Source organism: Amphichorda felina, assembly GCF_050947745.1.
Source record: "Amphichorda felina strain 45539 chromosome Unknown scaffold_4, whole genome shotgun sequence".
In the NCBI taxonomy this organism is placed as follows: domain Eukaryota; kingdom Fungi; phylum Ascomycota; class Sordariomycetes; order Hypocreales; family Bionectriaceae; genus Amphichorda; species Amphichorda felina.
The window spans coordinates 252,290-279,873 of record NW_028145046.1 but is presented as its reverse complement, the minus strand read 5'-3'; the positions used below and the strand labels follow the sequence as shown (position 1 = coordinate 279,873).

Sequence of the window (27,584 nt, the reverse complement as noted above, 5' to 3'; positions counted from 1 at the left end):
GTAAGTCGGGCCTTTTGATGGGAGTCGATTGGCAAAGATTGTCGTGGATTCAGCTTTGTGAGGGCTTTCTGAGGAGTGGCTCCAAGAAACAGAGAGAATTAGTGAGGGTGTCAATAATGGGGGGATGGGTTTCGCCGTGTATAAGTACCACACCGATAGGTAGGCTCATGAGGGGGAGAGATCCTGTATGTGACTGTGTCTCCGCTAGAGCTTTAAGCGGGTGTCAATATGGATGATACAGAGCTTGGATGGAAAACGATGCTGACATATACAATCCGGGTAAGCTTTACGGCGCTGATGGGCATGAGTAGTCTTCCTATCTTCCGAATGACAGGGATATGGATGGAGTGCTAGCCCAAGCTCTACACCCGGGATATCAGTAGTACTTTAAGACCAAGGTACTTTGTATCAGATCAGGGCTATCCCACCATGACACAAACGTACTTTGTGTTATCCCATGAATATCCGGCACTGCTTAAAGGCGTTTGAGAGTCCCAGACTAAGCTTAGATCGTGACGGTGTCGTCTCTGTCTTCTCCACGGTCTTGCTAAGGACCCTCTCGGGCTGGATGATGCGCTGCTATACAGAGTTGTAGATCTTCTGGATTTTCTCGGCGGTCACGCGCGGCGCTTGGCCTTAGCGAAGGATGGAAAGTGGTCGGAGGCAGGGCCTTTGAAATTACTGAAATCGACTTTCGGCTCCATTTTGACCTAGCACTTGTCTATCCATAGGGAATGGTACCGGAGTTGCGATGGCCGTGATCGCAGAGCATGAGAAGAAATAGGATACCTTTAAGGCCTAGGAAGGATGGTTCTATAGGATTACGGCATCATTTTTTGATTGTATGTTGGATTATGGTTTATTTCCACAATCGTCTCTCACAAAAAGCGACATTATTCTTAGACTCTTCGCCATGCGTAGTTTGTTTGTAGCTCGTAGAAATATACTCAACTGATCAGCCTTAGAAGGGCATGCATAGAAGGGCAGGGAAAACACACAGGTTAGCGATCCAGCTCGATGTCAACGAGCTGCCTAAACCAAAGCAAACAGAAGAAGATGCGGAAAGCGTTAAGGGAAAAGAAGGGTCAAGAGAAGAGAGAAGAAGAGGATCAGATAAAGGAGAAAGTAGATACCTAAGTAAGTAGGTAAGTAGAGTCCGACATGCAGGGTGCCTCTGTGAGGGACATGTGCTTATCGAGTGTGTGAAGGTGTACCGTACTCAATGTACCTTTCCCCACATACCACCTGTCTATTAGTTGGGTACTCAGGTCTTAGTATCTCCAGCCAGTGAAACTGCGGCAGATGCAATAGCGTGGCTTATATCTTTTAGCATTGCAGGTACTTTTAATACCGCCGGGATGCAGGGAAAATTGAAGTAGCGAAATATTCATTAATTGCGATTGACTCATAACCCCAGTCGGTACTTCGAGTGCACCTTCACACACTCTCGCGATATCGTGTGGCTGCTCATCTCCTTGAGTGTCGTATGGCTGGGCAAATTGTGATCGATCAGTGTCGCGCTACGACTGCGAGCCTTGAGCTTGGGAACATCAAAAACTAGTTATCAAGTTCTTCCTGCTATATAGACTTGACTAATGTCCTAGACTAAAAACATCGATATATTTAGTCCGGCTAGCTATACGTTCCGCTTGCTATACTTTAGACGTACCCTCATACTCTCTCTACGCGTTGATAAGCCAGCTATACCTGCTCAGACTATCGGCAGAGCTTTATCTATCCTACTTAAGAAAAAAACAGAAAACACTACGCCCTTCCTAAAGGTCTTAATATATCAATTTAGCCTTTTGCGACGACAAGCTAAAGTAGCTACATAATCGGAAAAAAATACTACTCCTTAGTTATTATAGTATATATTTCTTAATACTCCGCTATTCGAAACTCTTATATTTTGGGGTTTGTTATGCGCCCACTGCCTCTGGTTAGCCGGCCACCTCATCACATCAAAATTTCTAGGCTAAGATTCTGTACTCGAAGTATCTGCACTAACACCACCTTGCGATCAATGGAGGCCAGCAGACTTATCTCATAGTCAGAGTCTCGTAGTCAGAGGCATATCTACCCAAGGGTCGGAGGAAGCACGTATAATATTAAGGAAGCGATGAGGATAGCCTCGTAATCAGCGGCAACGCTCCTAATCATAGTAGCCCTGATAAGTCCCTCACCTGCTACTAACAACACCTGGATGGCGGCGGCGGCAGGGGGTGCCGGTGCCCCAGCGGAGCCAGACACGGCACGCTGTCAAGATGTTATCCTTCTCCCAAAATCGAGCGGGGGGAAAGGTCGAAGCGTACGCGTTTCTCCCGGCGAGACTGCTCAGTGGGTGATGATCGTTAGTCGTTTGCTGCAATGAGCGCGATGAAGGACAAGCGTGTGGACGAACTTGTTTCTTGGCCTGTAGACAGCAAAATGTCAGCATGATACTCCTTGATATGAGAATCACTGGACTGGGTGACAGTTCCAATATCGAGGTAATGTAAGGGGAGACTTACTGGGCCCTGGGCCCGGGGATTCCGACAAGCCGAAGCCTTGTGGCCAGGCTCGCCGCATTTGTTGAATTCCTATATTTAAATAAGTATCCCTGATCCGCCATGTCACCCAAAATCATTTCGGACTTACGCCTCTCATGGTCTTTTTGTTCAAGGAAAGACTCAGATTAGTTTCAGCGCTCTCGAGAAAAACGGCTGCACATCTGAAGAACAACTCTTGAAGGGTCTTACGGTGGATGATTGAAGATCTACTGTCCAATCCGGACGGGTCAGTACTCAGTAGTAGTAGGAAGTTGAATGCGAGCTTTTGAAGGAGACTTACGGTTCGAAAGTGATGGTCTAGCAGCCAACATGAAAGAGTCATCAGCGGTGGGTAGCTGAAGAGAAGCACTTGAAGGGTCTTACGGATGTAATTGATGGTCTGTAGCGAACACGGGTCAGTATTCTGATGGCTGGCCTTAAGTGAGAGTGCTAGATGAAGGGCAGAAGGGGGTCAGAAATAGGTTCAACTTACGCGCTGTGGTTGTGGATATCTAAAGATGCTAAGCTTTAGTATTTCTCTGGTCCTACAACTGCACGAAAGGGGAAACAATGAGGGTATTCACGAAATTTAAACCGGTGCGCAAGGGGGAAAAAAAAGAAGAAGAAAATGAGGCGGGGTGGGATATTTTATTACTTTCCACTTCCTTCCCTCTTTCCTTCCCTTACCTGGCTCTCACTTTTTCCCGGCCCGCCAGGGACCTACCTTCTTTTAGTACCTACTCACCTACGTAGGTAGGTACTCAGGTATCTGTTTTGTTCTAGTTCGACCGTGTCACCCGGTAAGTAAGTAGGTAGGTAGGTAGGTAACATGTCAGGGCTGTCTAAAGATGTTCGGCTTCCTCTAATGTCGTTTCTTGGAACAAGGTCATTACTGTCTAACTCTTTTATCAGGATATACACCACCTATGCAAGGCCGGCATCCGACTCATCATTATCAACGACATTATTATTCAGATAAACTGGCGCCGCAACCTGGCCATCACGGAAGATGCCCTTGAGAATATAAAGACGCGCCTGGATCTGTGATGTCCCCAGCCCATAGCCTACCTGCCCAGAAGACGTTAAGGTGAGTTAGGAGACGACTCTAGTTATTTCGACTTGCCTTTATGTTTTCTCGAAACTGCTCTTTGAGAGGCTACGCGGTATCTTTTTTCCCACTGAAGAATTCCCAACTTAATATCACCTTAGCCCTTTTTTTTCCTACATTCCCTCAACCACTACATCATCATTAAAGGCCTATCATTCCCCACTAGCTCTACACCACCCGCAACACCCCCCCGAGCTAGAAGACAGAGGCGGCCAGCCTCTGCCATCCACTCAGTAGCCGCTCTCAAACGGCCCCAAGATACGACTATCGCTCAGCCTATACCCACGCTCGCCTTACGACCTAGCCCTCAGGCTTCTGCTCCGTCGGGGATCGTGAAGGCAAGGAATGTTAACCTGGACCCTAGACTGTTCCCTGTGAGAGCTCCGAAGCGACTACTGCTAGTGGGTTGGCTTGGATTGGAGGCGCCGCTTCGGCTGGATACCAGGAGAGAGTCAACCAGGCTGCTGATGTTAATGACAGGCTATCTGACGACTGGGTCACTTGTCGCCGGGAGGTTTCAGCTGGGTGCTGGTCTATGTTCTGATTCTGCTGTACGAGGATTACAAGGTCTGCTCCAGCAACCTGGCATCTGATGTGAGGACCTGGTTCGGCTGGGCGTGCCACTGACAACTATGCCGCCCAAGAGCAACTTTCTCGCCTTGGGTATGGAGAGGCCGGCATCCTCCCGAAAGAGAAAGGGTGCCGACGATAAAACTCAGTCACGAGGGGGATCCCGGCGGAAGCCTATTGATGTTCGAAAGACAGCCCAGGTCGAGCACTTCCTGCTGATGATCCCCAGCGGAGACTTCAGATGGTGACTCGCCCCCCCCCCCCCCCTGTTCAGCTGGTGGAAGATGACGAGGAGGAGGATACCTGTCTTCCCATGGCCTCAAGCCAGACCGGGAAAATCCTACGTCTGCGAGAGCAACTGAAGAAACCTGGCGAGCCCAAGTCGAATCAGACCGATCCCAAACAGAGACAGAACCCGACCGGCATTCGGGGAGGACAAGCTGTGGTGGGTGTACCCCGGGCTGGGGCTCAGATATCGGACGCCTGGAGGAGGCTCGTCGAGTATGTGAGCAGGCTAGGCCAAGATGTGGCCGAGATCAGGGCTACTACTCAGGCGTGGAAGGAGTCGATTCACTCGTCTCATGAGAGCTACCAACGACTGGCCAAGCAGCATCACTAACTCCAGGGGCGCGTCACCGGCCTGATTCAGGAATATGATGAGCTGAGGGACCTTGTGAGAAACTTTCAGGCTCGAGCGAACTCGGGGGAACAGAGAGCCAGGAAACCCGAGGACGAGTTGCTATCCCAGAATCAGAGTCTCAATAGACTGGAGGATGTTATCCTTGGGGTAGCTAGAAGGAGAATGAGGCCTCGTGCTGAGGGACGCATTGCTGGGCGAGCACCTGCCCGGCCCGCGAGAAGCCCTCTACCGGATACACCTACCGCGACCCCGCCTTCTCGCGCTCATCTGGCTGATGTGGCCCCCTAAGGACAATATGGCCACTATGCGGAGCGGACTAATAGGATTCCTAGAATCGTTCACCCTGGTGATGTGGTTGGGGGATAGGTGGGGGATGGTGCCGAGACAGAGGTGGATATCTGAGCTGCTCGCCGAGGGTAGGCGCATTATTTTACTAGGGAAGGGCTATTTTTCTTTCTTTTCCTTTGTCTTTCCTTTGCCTGCGTGTTGTTTGCTGTGGTCAGAAATATGCGTCATTTGGAGTTATCAAGTTGTGGACGGGGCGTCCACTTGCTGGCCCGGATTTGCTGGGGGAGGAGTCAACTGGGGCTGTTGTGGCAGGGAGAACCCTGCTGAATCCTGATCGGGAAAGTTGAATGTACAAGACGGCGTTCTGGGAACGATTGATACATATGACTACTAAGGTAGTTTTAAATGGCCTTGGGTGGCTTAGCCTGAACCTAGCAGATAGAACAAGACCCGTCTCGAGATCTTCAGCTTTGTGTGCGTCCTTCTCCAGTGGAGATACGTACCGATACTGGTACCCCTGTTCAAGCTGTCTCTTATCATGTCATCCATCTGGTTCTTCAGACATCTGACCTATCGTACCACTCGTCGCAGCACGCACATCTACGTGTCGTGTATCTCGGGTCTGACTCTTTTCTTGACCTTATTAGAAGTGCTCACATTTGAATCTTTGAGAATTTTTTCTATCGTCAAATCCGAACCGCAAAAGTAAAATTTGAAGACATGACAGAGTCTCTCGAAAAACTGCACTGACTCCAATATATGTTGCTAAAGTGTCGTCGACGAGGGGTGTGTGGGCAGCACCATTGAGCGACGGTGATTTGCCTATAAACGGGGCATCTATCAATGTGTCAGATTACCCACAAACAAGACCGTGGCATTGTGGTTGTTCATACCATTCTTGGGGTTTATCGTTCTCATGATAGGTTTCAACAGGATCTGGATAGAAACCGTTTTGAGAGCTGTCATCGGATGTCCCGATAGGTTCTTTCTCAGTTCATAAAGAAGTGAACTTGCCAACTCATCCCGATAGAATTTCAAACATGCTTCGGCCAAGGGCATTTCAAATATCTGACACAACTCTCTTGGAGCTAGTTCCCCTTCTAGAAAGCAGCCACTCCAACATAGAAGAAGTGTAACATGCTTGGAGGAAAACTATGACGGGCTTTCCATCCGTCTTGGTCTCTCCGCTCTCGTCTTCGCTGTCAGAGGTGGGAATCGTCTACAAGTCGACCTGCTAGTCCATATTCAGCGTCTCGGTTGCTAGAGTCGCCGGAACGACAGTTTATGTGCTAAGGTAGGTAGAGAAAGGAAGATGAGATCATCCATTAATGTTGGTGTGCCGGGGGCGCAGGAAATAGTTTGCGCAGAAATAAAGTTCAGCACTCACTTTGGAGAACGAGAGGAACGGATTAAAAATTCTTCACTGGGAGGGTGTTTCCATCAGCGATAGAAAAGAGTGAAGTTGTGAACACAAAGCTGAGAAAGATGATTTTCCTACCATAGTTACCCCCTCCACCTGACAAACACGGCAATAAGGTGAGTTAGTACCTTTTACGCCCAGTTTTCTTTTCTGGAAACTGATGTCAATGACCCAACAGAATGGGCTTACAGCTAGTACACAACCATCGGGCTCCATCCCCAGCCAATATGCGAGCCGCAGAATAGCACAGGACGGCATCACATAGGACACGCCAGAGGACAAGATGAGTCCCGTCCACCAAGCCCCATAATCGCCTATTCCCCGGAAGAACCAGACACACCGCGCTGTCAAGATGTTGTCCTTCTGTCGAACATCTGGCGGCAGGAGGTTGGAGCGTACACATTTAGTCTGCCGGGACAGTTCATCATGTGTAAACGGAGTCTAACGACAGCTAAATCCAAGTCAGCATTTTGAAAAGGGACACCAAGGGGAGGGAGGAGCGCGAATAGTTGATCAAGCTTTTCCCTCTCGTTGGGGGGGGGGGGGGGGGGTTCCTCTCTGAGGGCCATCTGGGGGCTTTGCCGGGAGCCGCGTATGGCGGGCTTCCTGCCTTTCCTACTAGGTGGGTAGGTAGGTAGATAGGTAGGTACCTACTGGGCTACCTGCCTGCCTAGCTGGCTGGCTGGGTATCTGCCTATTGGTGCATCTCGTGTTACTACGAGGAAGGATGTGGGGTAAAAAGAGGACTAGCGTATTTATCAAAGGAGCAAATCTAGAAGCTACGTTTTGCCCTCCGGTTAATACCTTCGCGCAAAGCTGCTTCGCAGCTTTGCTTGACAATTTGAACATTCTAGTGCAGGAATTAGGATATTCAGGGATATAGGGTAGCAGAGGGCAGTAGGGCGTAGTAGAGTATAGTAGAGCATAGTAGAGGGTAATCAAAGAAAGAGCACTATAGCTAGTAGCACTCGAGGACTATGGGCCTCTTCAAAGTCCGCACACCCCTCTCCGTTTCTCGATCCTTCAACGTGAACGAGCAATAAATTCCGTCAGAACAATACAGCAAACTTCACCAAGGAAGTATCTCAAAGCATCCTCTGAATAATTCAAAGGTCTAGGCACTATTAATAAATCTACACTACACTAGATTATCGGACGATCGCCGCTCATCGAAATGGTTTCCGCCAGATTCCAGAGAAAGCGCATACAGAGGCGCAAGGCGTTCGGCAAGAAGGTCAAAGCCCTTACAAGGCTAGAAGGGCTTTCTCCCAGAGCAAGAAAGGATGCAAAAGCGCTATACAGCTCCTTTCTTTCTAAAGGGCCCCGCGAGCACCTAGGAGATTTGAAGATGTCATTCAAAAACTTAAAGAGGTCGACCGAAAAGTCGGAGAGGATCCAGGAGCTAGAGGAGATCTCAAAAAAGAAGGACTGTCATGACTGGCTACTGAAAGTCGGAGACTGGTGTGCAGTTCTCTTGGGCCACGTCAGGGGCCACGAGGATGGTGCACCCGTCCGCCGGCAGGAAATGGCAGAGTTTGTTAAATACCGAAAGGCCCAAGGAGCCCCAGAGCTTCAGGCCAATCAGCATGCAAAAAAGAGCGCGAAATGGAGGGCTTTTGCAGGCCAAGTTCAGGTGTTCTGGCCTCGAGTACAAATTGAGATCGCCCAAGTCCAGGCGTGGCGGGAGAGCGGCTGCGATCATCAAGCGACGCCAGATACGCCATTCTTGATCAAACTAAACCGGGTCTTGGACGGGAGCGACGGAGTCAACCAGCAGTCCGGGCCCCAGAAGATCACTCACAAGCTCTTTATAAAGACAATGGAGTGTTATAATGAGCGGAACCAGTTCGCGCACTGCACACTACCAAAACCGGCACTTCACTTTGATTCGATAACGGGTACTGTGGACTGGCACAAGGTCTAGCAGGAATGCGATGACACGAAACAGGAGTGGAATGCAATGAGTTAAAATGGGACGATTTCCCAGGAGGAACTCAAGTTTGCAGAGCAGCTCGTTGATGCTTAGCTGTACATATACGTGAAGGCGTGGGAACTCAGCGGGAAGGCCAACTTTACTACTCACGGCGAAAAGACAGTTCAGGACCTGATAATCCAGAATGGAAAGGCTCCCCCTGTCCCTTACGCATGGCCATACCAACAAGGCCAGTGGGATCAATCGGTGCCTCCAGCATGATGCAGAGGTCACGGATGCCCGCCTTGGAAGAGAATACTCCGAGAGGAATAGTAAAGGAGCCGACCTGCCAGACCAAGTCGATGATGGTAAGCCCTGGTGAGACAATTCCCAGAGGTGCCGGGCGGGCGGCGAAGTCGGACTCTGAACCTCCTCGTGGTGCCGCCTGGGAACCTGGCTAGGTCCAGAGCTAACTCAGAGACGCAACAAAACAAGATCATAATTAGTCTTAATCTAGCTTTCTCCCTTGATTTCATATCTGCGACCATTGCCTCAACTAGGGACACGGAACCGCCGTTGGAACCCCTCCAGTCATAGAGGCGCCTCGTAAGCAGCACCTAAATACGTCCCGTCTAGGCATTGACTGACCAATGAGCAGTGCACAATTCACTCGAGAAAGAAAAGCAGATCATCGACACTGCGCTTTTCATAATAGCGTAACAAGAACACTATTCTCACATAAGGCGGCCGAATTCGGACGGCGATAGAAAGCCTAAACATGGAAGAACAGCGAGATCAGGCAAAATATACCCCTTCCCAACAAATGGAAGTGGTTTAGAGGCTACTCCAGGTCTCTACGGCTGCATCGGACTCATTAGGGGAGTGACTATATTAATCGACCAGATGGTAGGGGGGGGTCTCTTGTAGGTAGCGGCAATCTTGGACCCATCTGGGCTTATAGATAGGGCTGTATCCCTCAAGAGAATCGATCTCTATCGTCCAGGAGCCGTGGATTGATGTTGTTCCATGCGCATGGAACTTCTGGGTCAAGCGAGGCATGTAGGACGGAATAACCACTCACGCGGGCAGATGCCCTCCGATATCATCAGCAGCCCTGACGGCCTCGTCTATGCCATCTGTGGAGCCCGCGGCACGACTCTTTGAATACCAAAACTCTCCACGCTCATCTACAGCTCAACTCGGAGGAATCCCTCCCGGCCTTCTGCTTCAATCACGACGGGGGGCGGGGGGGGATTCTACGACATTCGCGGCAGCCACTGCACGATGTGAGAGCCCAGTTCCCACATGCGCCTGTCTGCAGTCGATGCACCCCCAGCTCTGGAAAAAAGCGTCCAGCAATCTCAAGTGGCCTCCGCGACCTTCAATGACAACTGACCCCCAATACTGATCATGCCGCCTGCGCCACGGAACCACATGGTATGCTTCGGAGATGAGGACGGCGCCGTGGAGCTCTTCGACTATAAGACATCCGAAAAGATTTCAACTGGACAGACGGCTACTCAGATGAGCATCGAATATCGTGTGTGGAGCGAACAAGGAAACCGCCTTTATTACGGAGAGTATGGTGGTGGCAGGCTCACCATCATACAGGTGGGGCAACAAAGGGACAACCTCAGAGCACGCCGTGTCGAGAGGTTCAAGCACAATTTCAACTCGGGGAACATCACGCAGATCCTGTTCCTCCCAGAGTCGATACTATTAGTTCTTTGTATCGGGAGGTTTAGTGTCTTGATAGAGATCACATAGGGTCCAGGCAACGGTGGTTTTATTTTACATAGGGGCCAGGTAGATAGATGCTCATGATTAGAGAGGGGAGAAGCAGTGATTCGGTCATGGATTGAAACCATCAATACGTGACCAAAGCAAAAGCTGGGTTCAAAAACAGGGTAATTCAAGATTCTATGACATGCGCTATTCATGCAATAATCCACCAACGCCACAAATGCAAGATGTACTGGCCACTGGCCTATATACCATCTATTACAGTTCGTCCCGGTCGAGATCGGGGAGGTGAATACTCCAGGTCCGAGGTTGGACAGGTAGACCGATCCAGAATTGATAAAGGCGCTTCAATTCACATGTGATTATATCCCACCTGCGGCTGTTAGTCAAGAATCGCAATACGGGCAAGAAAAAAAAAGCCAACTCACATTGCCCGCGGGAAGCGCAGCCAGCTGCTGATAACCACGCGAAGAGCCATTTTCAGCTTATCCATCTCGTACGCAAACACCTCACCTATCGGTGCATCCGCTCTAGGACGGTTCTTGCGGATTTTAATAAACTGCTGGAGAGCTTCGTCTTCCTCCTCTTCTAGTTGACTTTCCGGTTCGCTTTCCTGGTGGCTCTCAATCATGATGTGGGGGTCTGCGACCGGTTTCTCGTCTTTACCCTCCAACATCTGGCGGAACTTGCCCACCGCGCTGATTGACGAGCCCAGCCGAGCGTACGTGTTGAAGAGGGCCACGAGTTCCGTCCTCTTCAGGGAAGGGATGTTGGAGGGGTCGTTATCAAACTCAAACAGCACCTTGAGGGCAGTGCCGTATCCGGCGGTCTGGAGTTTACCCCAGAGGCGGCACTTGTCGCAGCCGACGCAGTCCATCAGTCGGCTAACATTGCGGAAGCGATTGCGGAAGTCCTCCTTGAGCGACGGGCCCTCGCCATTAACGAACATCATACCCTCGTCAAAGATCTGGGGCACCGAGGCGGCGCGCTCGGTGACTTCGAGGACCTTGGAGCGGGTCGCAGCGTCCTCTGATGGATCGTCAGTGCAGAAGGTGTAGTCCTGGGTGGACTTGAGGTAGGGGCCGAGTTTGGCGACAGCCCGGGTGAGGAGGGCATAGTTGAAGTAGAGGTTGCTGATGCGATCAGGGTGCGCATGGAGACGCGACTCGTAGCATGCAAGGTTTGGCTGCCACTTGCCCGTCGTCTGGTTCAAAAAGTCCCAGCACAGGTGGACGGAGATGCTCGCGTGCATGCCCGAGACAACACGGTAGAAGACGCGCTTCTCAAGACACTCGTCGTCAGGGTCGATGCCAGCGGTAGGGTCGTTGGGGTGCGCAAGACGCTGATGCTGCGAAGCCGCACCAAGAACCTGTCTAAAGTCGTGTTCTGCGAGTCCCAACGGAGAAGATGTACCCACGTCGGCCGAGGACGGGAAGGAGCTGCGTTGGAAGCAGTTCTCACGGTAGATTGCGTCCCAGACCTGTTTGGCGCCCTCGCCACTATAGCCGGTGTAACGCTCGGGATTTTGAAGTAGGCTAACATAGTCACCCTTGGCGCTAGCGCTCTCGTCCTCGGGGACACAGTAGTCGCGCTCGTCGCATTCGTCATCGTACTCGTAGACGCAGCTCTCCCCAACGTCTTCACCCAGTTCTCCCCGCAAAGGCTTCCCTAGCAGCTTCTTCTGCGCGGACCGCCCTGGGTGCTTGGCCAGTGGGCCCTCGAGCTTGCCCAGCTCGTGGGCGCGCCAGGCCTCAGGGATGTCCTCCTCGTTGTCTAGGGTCTCGACCGCGCAGGCAATGTTGCCGCACATGCCCCCTTCATCGTCCCAAAATGGACAGCGCTTGTTGAATAGATTCAGACGGTAGTGGGAGAAGAAGTCGGTGGTGCGGGTCAGGTCGTCGAGGGCGGGCTTGACTTGGGTATTGAGATTATCGAGTGTGGCATAGGATACGCAGGCATCGTCGACAATGGCCCTGGGGGAGATCTGGAAGAGGTCAGTAAAAGCCATTAAGAGGCAGGCCGGGTGGCCTACAGGGCAATCATTGTCGGAGCATGCTCCAGGAGAAGCCCATAGCGTAAAGACGGAGAGGTAGAAGAGCCTGCTGGCCGAAGGCTTCATTGTGGCTTAACGGGCAATGCAAGCCGTTGACAAATACAGTTGGTGGTGATACAAGGCGCCAAAGTCAGCGTGCGAGCGTGACCATGAGGCGGCAGCGAGGATTTAAAGGGATCAAAAAAAACCCCGGAGGCGATGAACCGGGTGAGTTTTGAAACAAAAGATGCCACGTTGGCGGGTTGTCGTAGGTTGCAGCCGAAGGATGGAGGATGCGCAGTGGAAGGTGTGCACTCGAGGCAAATCCGCTACCTGTTTGGGAAAGGTGGCCTCATGTCAGGGTCCCGCCAGATCTCAGGATGACTGGCAATGACAAAATGACACCACAATTGACTTCAACCAACATTAAGCCCTGGTAGCAATTCAGCAGGGCGCCCCATTCCTGCAGGGATGTAGCTTCCGCCGGGTGAGCACTGAGGTCATGGCATGATCTCAGGCTCTCAGGTTCTCTCAACTGGGGGCTGCAAGGTCTGGACATCGAATGCTCTGGCGCGAGACTTGCCACCGTCATTTGTCACACTGCCCATGTCACCTCTCGGAGATGTGGGGTGCGTCCGGGCGTTCAGCGTTGCATCTTGGCGCTGGTATCGATACGAGATATTCAATATCGATAATTAAATTGTCCGCAGCACCAGGTGGACAGTTCCCGCCATTAGCCTTTCCATTGCCAACAGCCTGGGTTTAGTCTTCGCAGCGGCATGGCCACTAAGAAAGCTTCAGAGGTCCAAGGCTGCTGCCTGTGTGAAACTACGTGAATTCAATTCTCGTTGGTTAATTCTCCGTCTAAGTCTACCTACATACTACCTCATAGTTCGGTAAGTAGGGAGCCATCCTCTTCTCTCCGTATCCATCCATCCATCCTCGCAACATGTAAAACCGTAAAATCATGAGGGCGTACAAGACTCGGGAGTCATCACAAATCTCAATATCCGCACCGCTAGTGTGGCGGCTGAAAGTTCAGAGGACGCCTGTGTACCCTGGGTCAGCAACACAACATGCCTACCACCATAGCAGCTTGGGCGGACAAGGGCAGACTCACTTGAACAGCAAAATGTGCGGCTCTGGCTCATGTACCTCGTAGTGCTCCCAACCTAGACTCTGGGTGATGCCAAGAGCCCGCCACTCCTCCTCCCATAGAAGCTTTAGTGTTCCCTTGGACGTGTCATGGTAGTCTTTCGGGATAGCCTTGAGCATCGCCTTGGGCAGCTGGACATGGCGGTATTCGTGGGCGTCGTCGCTGTAGCTGTACCGGAGGGTCAGAGTCGGCGTCTCTCTTCAGCGCTGCCATATGGGACCCCCAGGGGAGAACCTACCGTGCAGAGTAGTGGATCGCATCGATGAACTCGTCGAGCCTAGCACGCTCCGAGTCGGACAGCGGCCGAGGACTCTTATTCCGACGGCCGACATCGATATCCATGTTGGGCTTGGGGGCGTGGTAGGTTGCGACAAGTCCGGTCAGCGCGGGAGGTATGTGCGCCTTTTCGCGGCGGTCGAGCTCTAGTTATGCGGAGATCGGCCGGTGACAATGCTTTGGTGGCGCGTTTCGGCAATGTTTGTGCTTGGTCCCGGAGGCTCTTTGGGGAGAATCGTCTGGAAGACGCGCGGGGCAGGAGGAAAAAGGCGGGGTGACGGAGCGCGTTGAGTCGTTGAGAGTCGAACTGCAGGATGAGAGGGAGTTCGTGGCTGCCTGAGGATGGTAAGAGAAGAAGGTTGGAGATGCTGGTTTTGCTTCAAAAGTTGAGTGGTTGCAGTATCAACACGAACCTGGTCACTGCCGACGACGATGCAGGTTCAATGTTGGGAGTTTCAACAAAGGCGGGAACGGCGTCGGCTGTAACTAACCTGGGTGGTAAACAGCCCACTTCTTTCTTCGTCAGGGCCAGGCACAGACGTGTTTTGATAGGCCCACTCTCTGCTTGACGATGGCCTCAATCCAGTGGCGTCCACCTTGGACCACTGACTGTCACCACCATAGCAAGAATAAAGCTGGCAGTGGATTTGCCCCAGAAATTCCCACCTCAATCAATTTCTTCAATTACGCCTACGATACGGAGTAGGCACTAGTAGCAAGTAACTCCACCATGTTTTCTCTACGCCCTCCTCCAACCAGCGCGTCCCTCAGTTCTCCCCACAAGCTCCCTCAAGAGCCTGCGCAAGCTCCAACTCCTAGTTACATCTCGTACTATGTAACCAAGGCAAACCCTCATCGCATCAATTGGCACCGAGTCCATCTTCTCCTCTGTCCTGCTCTCTTCATGGACTTTTTGTTGCCCAGATCAACCACATGCACACCGTCTTGTTCGGGGTACATCATCCGATGAAGCTACCCTAAAGACCTCGTCAAGGGCCAAGAGACCGCAAGGGAGAAATCACCACGCGACTAACTCTAAGGAAGCGGCTCGCCGAAGTTGAGTCACCGCTTTTCGGTCTAGAGGTATGTTGGCCTAATCCGCCCAATCTTTTTTATGATAGTCCGTCATGGACAGAGGAGCCACCAACGTGCGACATGCCGAGGCCGAGCCACTCACTAGCAACTGTGTAGCCCAACGATGGCACATGGCTTGTCAGCTCCGGTGGGATCATCACTGTTCCTCATTAACCCTCTTCCATCTCTAATTCCCTTGTAGGGCAAAGCCATTCAGCTGAGTCCGTTGCTCCGACCGTGTCCGCCGGAGTCTCTCCTCCCACTCTGCCCGACCTAAACCACATCAAAGCAAGCCTTGGCTCATCATGTTTCACACCACGATTCAAATTGCTTAGATGGTCGTCCATGTGCCTTCCAACTAGCGCCTCCCAGCCGCTCTCCTAGCTATTACTACCTTGGTATGTATTACCTTCGTACTCGTAGTAGGCGCCCTTGACGAGTGTCGGAGCACTCGGGTGACCTTCCTCCAATGACGTACCCGACCAAAGGCCACGCAACAAGCGGTCAACTTGACAACGGGCATTGGGTCTGAAGCATAATGGCCTGAGCAGTGCTTCATGGATCTGATGGCAATTGTCTTATACTTCAGGCAGGACCTAGGTATTGCTTGCACCTGCCTGTAAGTACCTACCTACACTTGAATTGCCTGATGCGCGCAGTAACGATTGCGGCGGAAACAGCAACAGCAGTATAACTGCATTGGGAAGGGGAGGGACGCATGTGCCCTTCCTTCCATGTATGATGTGTGCCAGGGTGGCTCAGGTGCAGGACGCGCAACCCACCTGCGCATCGCGGGGCTTCCGTGACGGCAAGAGAAGCTCCAAGTACATTAGCTCGACCGCGCATCCGGGGCGGGAATGAAGGGGCGTGGTCCATAGAGGTGCCATTGCCTAACTCCTACAAGAAGCTATTGCATCCAGCCAAATGGCATAAAGCATCTCGGTGCCCCTCCCCTCGTGCTGATGGTTCAAAGTCTCCGATACTCTTCCCTTGTCGCGCTCTCATCCTAGTACTTATTCCTGTATACCCCCATTGCACACTGCATCCCGTCGTCCAGCGAGTGTAGCTCTCATCATCAATTCTAGACCAGCCTCCCGACGCACCGAGCACCATAGCCTTATTCGCCCTGGTCGACTGTATCAATACCAAGACGGCGACCTCAGGCCGCAGCATCATTCGCAACTATGGGTGTCGACAAAGGATATGTGAGTTTAGCAATCTACCCTCCTTCGCACACACTCTGGGACCCTGCGGACCCTTGTTGCTTTTTTTATCCTACTTGCCTGGCAACCCTGCAGGGCCCCCCTAGCTTGCCATGATCGTGCCCGATCTGCGCCGGTTGCGTCACAGCGGGTTCGTACCCAAAGCTCGTCCTGGACTGCCGCCTCCAGAGCCCAGGGGTGACGAAAGCATTCCTCCCTTTGCGACCCTGTCCCCGATTCCGTAGTACCTTTATTCGGCTTCATAACTTCTAACCTCTGGTTATTATAGACTCAGAATTACGCCTTCGACATTCGTTACTCTCCGGAACCAGCCTCGCCAACCAGCACCTCCAACCTGCCAGCTCAAGATAAAAAGTCCACTGCAAAGAAGCCACTGCCGCAGACCCCAGTCAACCCCAGCATCCCCACGTCGCCATCTTCAGCCGCAGCAGCGTCATCAGCATTCCATCGCTCTAACCCATTCTCACCTTCGTCCCAGTCTGCGTCGCTGCTGGACACACCCAATCCACCCCTGAGAAGCTCTCAGAGAGGTTCAACGCCCCGTGTAGACGTCTCCAGGGTGCCTTCTGCTGGCAACGCTACAAGGGCCCAATCCTCGTACCGTACCACAGCTCCGTCTGACCATTCCAACGGTCCATCAGGTCGTCCTCGATCGCTCAGCGCTCGAGCTCCGAAACTTGCTGTAGACGTCTCGACCACACCCCAAAGGAGCGTCAGCCACAAATACACCCACAAGCGCAACAGCTCGCTGCCGAAACGGTTTCCCGGCGACATGTCCCACCGACCACTCGATATGATCAAGCGGGAGACCAAGGTCGCTAACCGCGCCGGCAAGCACCGCCGTGGCCCCTCTCAGCCGGACATCATCGATGCCCTCGACACTGTTGGCGGCGGCTACCACCATGATGGCCCTTATGAGGCTACCTTGGCCTCCCGTAACATTCACTCGAAGTACTCTCCGCTCGAAGCTGTTCGCGACTCCAACATGGAGGCCATCCGTGCCACCCCTCACGAATATATCCAAGACTCCCTCACGCGCCACGTACCTCTTCAAGGCACTTCCACTATCCCAAATGGTAGCGTCGACTTGAAGGGAAATGTCTTGACGTATCAGGAGGGCGCTGACCTCATGCGCGAAAAGGACGCGCCAGGAGGCGCCTACGGGCGCTGGGATGGCACGGTAAGCAGCCTTGCCCGGTCTTCATCTCACCGTGCTAACCCACCCAGGCTTACCACCCAGATGATCTCAAGGGTAAGGGAGAGCCCTGGTTCACGTACGAGCGTGATTACAAGAGAAAGGTACGGGAGCGTCTCCTCCACCCCGACCAACAGCCCGACGATATCGAGCTGCAATCCCGCGGCGCATCCCACCATCGCAGCCTCAGCAACGGCGCGTACGATGCCACATCAACGGGGCTCAGCTCACGCGCCGGCAACAGCGTGCAACGCAGCAACACAACAGGCAGGCGCGTGAGCGATGGGCTCAAGCGTCGATTCGGCAGGAAGAAGGACATGCCAGCCGAGCAAGTCCACTGAAGTGCTTTCCTTTGTTTTTTCATTGTGTATTGTTAGAGAGATACATGTGCTAGATTGGATCGGGTGATTCGGATACGGTATGGTATTTCCTTTGGTCGGGCATAAATGAGCAGCAGCACAAGGGACGCTGCGTGTGTATGGGCTACATGGGGTTATCACTGGAGTTTGTCTGAGTGGGATTGGACCTGACCTTACAAGCGTCACTAATAGGAGCGCCTAACTTAAACATCAATACAAAGCAACTCAACCTTTTTAGTGTTTAAAACTATAGTCTAAGCATACCCCACTCATTACCCCTGAACGGCAATATGCTACGAGAACCTTAAAAGTACGCCATACCGCTCCACCCAAGAAGACTCTCCAACTCAGCCCTCGTTTCCGCGACGCCATCGTAACCCCCCTTCCCACTGACCTCGGCCCTCTTAGCACTTCCCAGCTCTGACCACCGCGTCAGGATGGCGCCGTCCACCACCGCAGCGCTCCTACCCGCCGCCGTGTCAACGCCTACATGGGTGGCTCTCGCGCCGCCGCCGGACTGCCTGTACGCCTTGGCATTGAGGCCCGCCGTGGCGGGGAGCGCGGAGAAGAGCTGGTTCGCGAGGGAGAGGAGGCGGCGGTGGGGGCCCTCGGAGACGGTGCTCAGGGCGGAGATGTGACCCGATGGGGAGGTCATGAGGAGGAGATGCGGGGGGGAGTCCGGGTTGGGGGAGGTCCCGGGGACGGTTCGTGGGAGGAGGACGGTGGAGGTAGGCGTGTTGGGGGTGAGGGAGAAGGTAGCGCGGTGGAGTAGGAGGTTGCCCTGGAGGGATTTGGGATCTGCGGAGGGTTAGCTGGCTGTTCTAGATCATGCGCGGGGCGCACGGATGGGGAGGGAGGACTTGCGCTCTGGGTTGAACTCGAGGATGTGCATGTCGCCCTCGGCGTCGATGGCTACAATGGCTAACTCATCGCCCTGGGGAAGGAAATCTGCCACGAGGATGGGGAGGTGGCTACCACTCTTGCCGAGGACCTTAAACGTGTACGGCTCTTCGGTGTAGCCCGCGAACCAGACGCCCTTGAAGGCATCCGCCAGGAGACACAGCCCTGTGCGCGGCAGGGATCGCGCGCTGGCGACATGGCAGCTCATGTCGAGGAACGCAACGGGGAGCAGCGTGCCATCCTCCTTCAGACCGCGGACCATGCTCTTCTGGCCCTGGGCGACCAGCATGAGTCCCTGGGTGCCTATCTCGCAGAGGGCGGTGACGCCGCCGCGGGGAATATCCTCGCTGGCGACGGGCTTGAGGCGGCGGTTCGTCTCCGGGTGGCCCGGCTCGGGGATGACGGAGACAATATCGAAGACCTGGATGCGGCCTTTGGTGGGAAGGTCCTCGCCGCGGGAGATGGCCGAGCCGACGGCGATGAGCATGCGGCGCTCGCGCGTCTCCTCGGAGACTTCGAGGTGCAGAACCTTCATGGATTCGATGGTCTCGCACGGCTCGAGCTCAAGCGTGTTGATGGCCGTCCACGTCGTGGGGTTGATGAGCTTGAGCATTCCGCGGGGCATGGTAGGCGCAAATGGGAGCGTCTCGCGCGCCCACTCCTTGTGGTAGTCGTCGTCGCGGGGCAGCTCGAAGGGTTCGTACGTGAGGCAGGCGGCGACGTAGGACTCGGACGGGCGGTGGTAGGCAACGTGTCGGACTTCGACGTCGAGGGGGACCTTCTTAACCGAGAGGCCTAGTTGAGCGTAGTCGGTTCCCGGTGCCAACTGCGTGACGCGGGCGATACCGGCTGAGTCGGCGTAGATGAAGCCCCTGTCGCAGCCCTCGGTGTGGAACGTGCTCATCCCTCGGACGCCGATGCCCTGGAGGCCGACCACGCGGGGGATGCTCTTGCTGGACTTGATGATGAAGCTTGGTGAGGGCCCGGGGAGGAAGACGGTGCTGTAGCCGTCTACGTTGGCACATCTTCGGAGGGGGACAAACCGAGCCTGCTGTGAGTCGTCCTCGTTTGACTCTTCAGGTGGGCTCTTTGCGAAAACAGAGTTGGGAGACTTTTTGAAGTACAGCGTCGAAGCCAGTGAGCCATCATCGCCAGCTTGGTAGCGGAGCGGTTCGTAGATGGTCAGATCGTCTGTCGTTGAATGTCGTAGCTGTATACATGGTCAGCAATATCCGTGTGTGAGAAACGGACGACTTACAATCAGATAAGGCGTCTGAGAGACAGCGTCTCCAAGATCGGCAACCAGAATCTCCGACAACGACTCACGAGGAGTTCCCTTCCGTACCGTATAGTCAGCTGACAGATACGGCGGGATGTATGATAGTCCCTCGGCAATGTAGACTGGCTTCGACAAGTCGGGCAGTGCGTAGATATGCAAAGCCCCCGTTGAGCTTAGCAGAAACATCATAATTTTCTCTCCGCCCTTGCCCTTGTCCCCTTGCGATTCCTGGAATAACCCCTTGGTATCAGTGTAGAGGCACCCATTCGCCCACTTGGTGGACGTCAGCGGTCCTTGCGTCTTCTCAAGTTCTTCCAACTCCTTGTTGTTATCCATCTGAGCCACAAAGACACTTCCATCATCGCGCGTGAGCAGCAAATAGGGGTCGGCAATACTGGCGCTGAGGACTCTCGGCTCTGCACCTGTCTCTTCATCCAGCATCGGCAGAATTTGCGAAAGTCCGAGATCTGAAAAGTCAGCCTTTTATCTCCCCTGCTGCATAATCGGGCAACATACCTCCATCGTAGCTCCGCACCTCCGACTTAAGCACCTGGATGATTCTCGACTGCTTCCCCATGACGCCCGCCTCCACCGTGAACCCAGCCGCCGGCTCAAACTCGGTTTCCTTGATGCTCTCAAAACCCGCAGCAGTCAGGGCATAGACATCGGACGTCTCGTACCCATCCAGGTCCACCTTGGCGACAATCATGTACTTGTCGTACTGGCCTGTGGGATCATACTCAGCCCCTACTGCCGCTTTAGTGGCCAGGGACTTGGGTATCGGCTTTTCGACACACATGGTCCAGAATCCCCGTGCTTCGGGGAACTCAAACCGCCCAATAACCTTGGGCTGGATCTCCCGGTTCAGCACAGCGAGGGCGCCCGCTCTGCCTCCGCCCACGGCACATGTGAGCTCCAGGTTGGAGGTGACCCCCTTAGACAAGGCCACCTCCTCGCTGTCAGGGACAAAGGTGGGTTTTCCGCAGGTAATGTCCCGTATCGGTGCCAGGCTGAGGAGCGTATCGTGTATGCGGAATGTAAAATCGCCCGATTTTTGGCCTCCATCATCCCCTGGGGCTGGCTTCGCTGTTGATGTGTCATTTCCATACAGATCATCGTCTTCTTCATCGTCCTCTAGATCTAGATCATCGACATCAATGCCTACAAGATCGGGGTCGACAATCCGCGGCTTTTTGCGCTTCTCCTGGGCCTGTTTTCGCGACCACCCCAGAACCAAGCCGTCATTCGTCTCGCTTCCCACAAACATGGAATTCTTGCCCAATCTCGAGGTGCAGGATGCTCCGTCCTTGACAATATTCCCGCCACAGTCCTCTGTGACAAGCTTGAGGCTGATGCCAGACACGGTCCGGCCATCAATGTGGAATGAGCATATCGCGAGTCGGCCATCACGGAGTATGATGAGAAGTTCTCCGCTCTCCACAGACAGTGGCTCAACTACACATCCCTCTAGGCGTAGGTTCAAATCGGACTGGTCGGCCAGGTTGAACGAGGTGATCTGCTTCGTCATCGGGTTGACAGCCACACCATTGGGTTTCCCGGACTGGTCAACGTGGATGAGTTCGTTCTCGCCAACCAGAAGCGCCCCCCCTATGGGCGCCGGCAGCGCAATGACCTTAAATAGGTCCCTGGGCAGGTCTGTGACGGACAGGATGGTGGTGGACGCCTTCTGTTGCAGGTCTAACGTAAAGACCTTGTATGACAGATAGTCCTTCGCACCGAGCGAAGCAGACGGCGGCTTAGTCGCAAAGAGGATGCCAAACGTAGGCTCGCGGTACTCATGCAGAAAGGCGAGATGCACGGGATGCAGCAGGCTAGGATCAAGCAGTGGGAGGCGGAGGACAAATGATGGTGTATAAGCTGGTTCTACACTGCCGCTATCTCCATTGTCGACTGCGCTGGTCTCAGTGACAGGCCGGGGCCCGTCCAGAGCCTCGTCCCAGTCATCCATCTCCAGATCCTCTTCGGATTGCCTGAACGGGAGGATGGCGAGGTTGCGGGGGCCGAACTTGAAGGCCGCGCACCGGCTGCCGGGGTCAGCTTCGAGGTAGTTGGGGTACTCCCCGAGGGGAAGCTCCCACGGGGGTGCGTGGATATCATCCTTCTCGTAGTAGTGTAGCGACAGCGTCTCAAGCGTCTGCAGCTTGGGATCCCACTCGACTAGGCACAGCTTGGCGGCTTTGTATGCGATGAGCAGCGCTTCACCTCCGGACGCGGTCTTGCCAACTTTCAACCTCGCCAGCCCAATGACGGTTCCTGCCAGGGGAATCTCGGTAACGAGGGCAAGCTTGGTGTTTTTCGACCGGTCGGCGCGCACAATCATAGACTCGGCGCCACCCAGGAAGGAGGACTCGAGACCTTCATCATCGTTGGCGCGACGGTCGAACTGGGGCTCGGTGTTGTCTGAGGGCGCGGCCTGGTACTTTTGCGAGTCTAGTTCGGCGGATAGGTGCTTGGTGGTGAAGATCTGGAGCAGGGAGCCCTTTGCGACAACGAGGTTGTTGGCAGTGGCAGAGGTCAGAGGCAGGGTCAGCGAGTGGGATACGGCTGTGGGAGCCGCAAGCTCGGTGTAGGCCTGCATCGCCACAGGACCATTCTTCCCCGGTTGCGAGGGTGATCGGGACGAATTGGTCTTGCGCAGGCCGTGGTCGCTGGGTTGGTTGAGGCTGCTTGAGGCTGCTTGAATGGAGCTGGTCGAAAATAGGCGACAATTGAATTGGGCGGATCAACGCGACGCCGCGCACCTATGCCTGCCCTGGGCGTGCAGCTAAGACATTCCTCACAGTGATGTTGATTGACCGTCTGACCGTCTGCATCCACTGTCTGTCGGGCGTGCGAATAGAAGATGCGCTAAACCCGGAAGGGACAGCTGTGGCAGTCCATTGCGTCAGAAGGAAGGAAGGGCCAATGCTTTACAGCATGCAAATGCCCACCAGATTCCAGCTTCCCAGATTCCCAGTATTAACACATCCATAGCAGCTCCAGGCTCCAGCTACCTCCCAGCTGCCTGCACTCAACAACACCTCATTTCAGCATTGCTCATAACGCAAACACCAGAACACGCATCCTCTGGGAACGCCCCACAACCAACGCCCAACATGGCCAACGCCGGCCTCCTCCAGACCAGCCTGATCTGGGTGGCCTACGCCGTTGCCATCGCCCTCTGCCTGCTAGCCGCCGCCATCACCACCTTCACCTGGCAGACGCCCCGCGAGCGCTCTGCCATCGTCAGCGTTGTTGCCATAATCAGCCTGACGGCACTTCTTGCGACGGTCCTTCTTCTTCCCGTCGATATTGCCCTCGTCTCCGCCACGACGTCATCTGCCCTGGGCGCCAAGAAGGACTGGGCCACGCCCGAGCGAGTCGACCGCATCCTCCACACGCTCGAGATTGTCTACTACTCTCTATACACTTTTGACGCGCTGCTATGCCTGCTCGTCATTCCATTCGCCTACTTTTGGTACGAGGAGTATGACGAGGTTGAGTTCGAGGAGGAGGGCAGGACCTGGACCAGTCGCCTGTGGTCCGCTGCAAAGTACACCCTCTTCTTCCTGGCCCTCGTCATCGTCCTCTTCCTTCTGGGCTTCTTTGTTCCAGCTGCTGGGGATGCCTCGAGAGACCATTGGGACCTCGACTACTACAAGAAGCTCATCACCCAAAACCATGGCGAAAAGGCCCTCACATTTTCACTTGGCCTGCTCGTCACGCTTGGCACCCTACTCTACTCCATCTACACTGGAGCTGGTCTTGCCCTGCTACCCGTCTCATTCATAAAGTCTGCTCCGTCCATCTCAGCGCCCCAGCTTTCGGCGACTACCGCATCCCAGCTCGAGCAGAACCGCGAGAGGCAGCGCCAGATTGAAATGCGCAATGCTGGTCGACAAGACGGCTTGTCCCGCAAGGACCGTCGCGAGCTTGACGCCCTCGCAAGGGAGGAGCAGACTCTCGTCCGGAGAGAGCGCCTCGCCGCTGAAGCTCAGGGCGAGGGTCGGAGCAAATTCTACCAGATTTGGTTCAAGCTCTGTGCTCTTTTCCGCCCCATCAAGATGCTAGGCGGTGTTCTTCTCCTCGTGCTCTCCATTGTCATCTGGGTCTCGATGCTCATCACCGGTATCGACAAAGCTAAGAACTCGATCTGCAAAGAAAAGTGTGGCTACATCCTGGGCAAGATCCACATCTTCCAGCCGCTCAACTGGATTTTCCTTAAGGCCGCCAAGGTCTTTCCCATTGACTATGCTCTGATGGCACTGCTCATTCTGCTTCTCTTCGGAAGCTCCATCACCGGTATCGCCACTGTAGGTATTCGCTTCCTCTGGGTCAAGATCTTCCAGATCCGCCGTGGCAGGACGGCTCCGCAGGCGCTCCTCATGGCCACAGTCATGCTCGCCCTCATGATTCTGGCCATCAACTACTCGGTAGCCATGCTCATGGCGCCGCAGTACTCCATCTACGGCACACAAACGTTCTGCACCAACGAACCGGACTCCCCCAGCTCGCAGCCCAACTGCAGTCGCCATTCAGACATGATTCTCCCCTGCTCCGAGGCGCTCACGTACAAGAACGCCAAGGATGTCTGCACGCCGTCGGTCATGTCGACATTCCTGAACCGCATCACCATCACCTGGCCGTTCTTTGGCGTCATTGACTTCTGGGCACAGTTTGCCTTTCTGGGTATTTTCCTCATCGTCCTCATCACGGCTATTATTCGTACACCCAAGGTCAACATGGCTGAGATTGACGAGGACGCCGAGGCGGATGAGCAGGAGAGCTTGCTGGCGACTACGGGCCGTCGGTTTGGTGCAACTTGGCAGGATTTGACGGGAAAGCCCAGGGGTGGTAACGGGAATGGGGGGAACGGACAGGGTTCAGGCACTGTTTGAAGGGCCACGATAGATTTAAGCACACAAGGGTCTGGTCAAGGTCGGATGGGTAGGGAAGGTTAGGTCTGGAAAGTCGCATACAAGCAGGGCAAGGAGTTTGTTTTATGTTTACGATTCTTTCGCGCTCTGATTTCGGGAGACAAACAACGCATGTACAATCAGCACGCACCAGATTGCAATGAAGCCTGTTTTTTTCTAAGATGTCTTCACGCCGCTAATGCGACTTTGTCCTTCTTGCGGCTCCTGCGCAACTGCACCGCCCGGTGAGTCCGATCGTCGAACGCCGCAGCGGGGCCGACGTGCATCTCGCGCCAACACCGGGTACAGTACGGGTCTCCCTCCTTGCCCTCGTCTAAATCGCCACATCCGAGGCACAGCAGCGTCGCATCGGCGAGACAGACGGTGCACCACGAGTCGACGTCATCGTCGGTGTAGTTTGTGCGCGACTCGAGGCGCTTGGGTGCCTTGGCGGGCCTGGATATGGGCACGGAGGGGAGGTCGAGGGACGGGGAGGAGGATGATGCGCGGAGGGCGGAGAGGCGGGCGGTTATGTCGTCGAGGGAGGAGGAGGAGGAGGCAGGGGGCGATGTGTGGGGGTTAGAATTAGGTTCAGAGGCGGTAATATCTGTTGGGACGGAGGGGAGGGCGAGGTCTGGGGGTGGTTGCTGGTCGTCTGTATCATTGCCTGGGTCCTTGTGTGACTCGGAGGGGGTTCCGGGTTCGTCCTTGGCGAGGGCGGCTTCAATCTGGATCTCGTCGCGGAAGCGGGCTATCACGTCGTCCACCTCGTGTTGCATGTTCTCTCCATCCGAGTCGTCAGAGTCGGCGGCCTTTTCCTGTGCCTCTTTTTTACTATTTGCGGATTCCGAGTCTTGCGGAATCGACGCTGATAGCTCCTCTAGCAGGGCTTTCACCTTGGCATCATCATCAGGCTCAGTTGTGAAAGTCTCATCGGCGCCGACGTCACCAAGGAGCTCCTCCAACGTCTGGTCGTCGGTCTGGAAAGCTGCATCCACATCGTCTTCCCCCAGATCCTCGTTTCTTGATATGTCCTGGGAGACATGGGCCTCGACAGACTTCCTCACTGGAGGAGATGGCGGGTGTGGCGATATCTCATCTTGGCTACGTAGAGACTTCAGACGCGCGGCCAGAGTGTCTTCTCGCGTTGGCGTCTTCTGCCGCTCTATAACGTCGATTTCAATCCTCCAGATGCAGAGTTAGCTCGAGTGGTCGAGGCAGCGTCAGATGGTGGCATGGATACTTTGCCGGGCCGAGCCGCTCTGGGGTTGCGCTGGAGCCGCGGAGGGCCTGAAGGCGGTCTAGCAGCGACTTGTCCACCTCGTTGGGCATGGCCTGGTGCCAAGGGGCTGTATATCCTTTTCAAATCGATATTAGGTGTGAGCGATAAAGGCGTTGGCCATGATGTGAAGTTGATAAGGTTGAAGCACTGACGAAGCGTCGTTGAGTGAAGTGGGGTCAAATTGACGTGTACCTATGTACCTCCTCCAACTCGACTGACGACATCATCTTCGATCCTTCAACTCCTCCATCACCAATCACCTCCGCTAAGCACAGTCTTCAATGGAAGCGACATGAGGCTTCGATTCCAATTGGAACATAATTGTGAATTATCTACGTCTAGATCCATCAACCCCGAGCCCGCGCACATCGGCCTTGGGTGGCGCGGAGGTGGTCAAGAACTTGAGCTCTGATGTCGCACGTCGAACACCGTGACGATATGGTGTGTGTCTCTACCAATTGTTGGCAAAAGCCACCATGAGCCGTGAGGCTTGCAACCTTCAGATTAACTGGCCGAGATGGGAGCGAAGCCCCTCGTTTTGTGAATAGGGTGATGCAATGGGCAGCATCGCAGCCCCTCCAACTCCTGGAATGAGGCTAGACCCAGGCACCGGTCTGTAGGCCACGAGAGCAAGCAAAGCACAAGCTTTCCAGGGCGAAATATTTATGGCCATCTTAGAAACTTGAGGCCTCGACCTCCGATGCGCTAAAGCAGCTGACAGTCGAGACAGTTTGACAGGCAACCAGAAGCCTCCAGATAATCTACTCCCGCAGCAGGAGCTGGTGGGGACCCCACTAGCATTGCGCCGGGACTCTGGGGTTTGGGGAGAACGTTGGATGGCCATTAGACCTCTTCTGGGCGACGAATGTATCGGTTTCGCGTGCAATCTATGAGGGCAGAAATCATTGATTCGTTCGATTGTCTCCGAGTCTCTGACATCTTGATTACGTCCGTTACGATAGCAGAAGCTCGGTCATGGCAACTCCTTCTCGAACGCTCAAGTGGCTGGGCATTCTGAGTTTGAACCCCCCACAACCCCTCACTCGCAGATGCCCAGAATAACGGCTACTCCCGTTATCTTGGGCACGCCGGAACACGGCGTAGAATTCATCAGGTCTAAACTTTAGCCTGTTGAAACTACCAAGCATGTGCCAGCCGGTAGGGCCAGAGCCGTATCCTTGGCAAGGCCATGGAGTCATGGCCTTTTGGGAGAAAGCAGGAAAAGACCTCTACTATTCCAACAGCCGGGCTGTCTGCGTCTCCAGATATATATCCCATTCAGATTAGCGGCCGAGAACCAGCCAGTTGTGATGCTAATTAACTTCCTCTTCCTGGATAGATGCATCAACCACCCCAACAATGGGAGATGCTTCTCTAGGTACCGACGCCGTTTACATTCTCGTCCCAGTTGGACAGCTCCAGGTAATGTGACGATCCAATTTTGCCGCAGAGGCAGAACATCGCTGACGGCAGAGGACTGGATCACGATGGGTCTTCATCAGGCCCTCTTCGCATGTCTCCGGGAAGCTTAACTACAACTCTAAAGCCAACCCGAACCCTGTTACTCATACCATGGTGCTCTCCCCACATGGACTCTTGTTCCCCATGGGCTTCTTCTCGACTATTTGAACGGCCGCTGCTCCCCGCAGGCTCATACTCAACAGAAGGCCTATACATCCCAGA

The 27,584-nt window shown here is 54.2% G+C and overlaps 7 protein-coding genes across 7 annotated transcripts; 3 read left to right on the top strand and 4 right to left on the bottom strand.

The window, feature by feature from the left end:
• Nucleotides 1-4,268: 4,268 nt before the first annotated feature.
• On the top strand, nucleotides 4,269-4,825 carry ACO1O0_003845 (uncharacterized protein; the record flags this gene model as incomplete). Its single annotated transcript, XM_083193288.1, has 2 exons — nucleotides 4,269-4,388; nucleotides 4,481-4,825. The coding sequence occupies 2 exons, from the start codon at nucleotides 4,269-4,271 to the stop codon at nucleotides 4,823-4,825; spliced, it is 465 nt and encodes a 154-aa protein (XP_083050236.1).
• Nucleotides 4,826-10,633: 5,808 nt separating this feature from the next.
• On the bottom strand, nucleotides 10,634-12,328 carry ERO1 (ER oxidoreductin; the record flags this gene model as incomplete). Its single annotated transcript, XM_083193287.1, has 2 exons — nucleotides 10,634-12,193; nucleotides 12,242-12,328. The coding sequence occupies 2 exons, from the start codon at nucleotides 12,326-12,328 to the stop codon at nucleotides 10,634-10,636; spliced, it is 1,647 nt and encodes a 548-aa protein (XP_083050235.1).
• A 1,029-nt stretch (nucleotides 12,329-13,357) lies between these two features.
• On the bottom strand, nucleotides 13,358-13,739 carry CKS1 (cyclin-dependent protein kinase regulatory subunit CKS1; the record flags this gene model as incomplete). The annotated part of the gene is made up of 2 exons (XM_083193286.1): nucleotides 13,358-13,565; nucleotides 13,636-13,739. 2 exons carry the CDS (start codon nucleotides 13,737-13,739, stop codon nucleotides 13,358-13,360), a joined length of 312 nt encoding a protein of 103 aa, XP_083050234.1.
• A 3,003-nt stretch (nucleotides 13,740-16,742) lies between these two features.
• Nucleotides 16,743-17,506, top strand: ACO1O0_003842 (uncharacterized protein; the record flags this gene model as incomplete). Its single annotated transcript, XM_083193285.1, has 2 exons — nucleotides 16,743-17,150; nucleotides 17,198-17,506. The coding sequence occupies 2 exons, from the start codon at nucleotides 16,743-16,745 to the stop codon at nucleotides 17,504-17,506; spliced, it is 717 nt and encodes a 238-aa protein (XP_083050233.1).
• A 322-nt stretch (nucleotides 17,507-17,828) lies between these two features.
• CFT1 (cleavage/polyadenylation factor CFT1) lies at nucleotides 17,829-22,302 on the bottom strand (the record flags this gene model as incomplete). The annotated part of the gene is made up of 4 exons (XM_083193284.1): nucleotides 17,829-18,322; nucleotides 18,368-19,634; nucleotides 19,683-20,170; nucleotides 20,220-22,302. The coding sequence occupies 4 exons, from the start codon at nucleotides 22,300-22,302 to the stop codon at nucleotides 17,829-17,831; spliced, it is 4,332 nt and encodes a 1,443-aa protein (XP_083050232.1).
• Nucleotides 22,303-22,819: 517 nt separating this feature from the next.
• Nucleotides 22,820-24,601, top strand: ACO1O0_003840 (uncharacterized protein; the record flags this gene model as incomplete). Its single annotated transcript, XM_083193283.1, has 1 exon — nucleotides 22,820-24,601. One exon carries the CDS (start codon nucleotides 22,820-22,822, stop codon nucleotides 24,599-24,601), a length of 1,782 nt encoding a protein of 593 aa, XP_083050231.1.
• A 206-nt stretch (nucleotides 24,602-24,807) lies between these two features.
• ACO1O0_003839 (uncharacterized protein) lies at nucleotides 24,808-25,951 on the bottom strand (the record flags this gene model as incomplete). The annotated part of the gene is made up of 2 exons (XM_083193282.1): nucleotides 24,808-25,804; nucleotides 25,863-25,951. The coding sequence occupies 2 exons, from the start codon at nucleotides 25,949-25,951 to the stop codon at nucleotides 24,808-24,810; spliced, it is 1,086 nt and encodes a 361-aa protein (XP_083050230.1).
• Nucleotides 25,952-27,584: the final 1,633 nt, after the last annotated feature.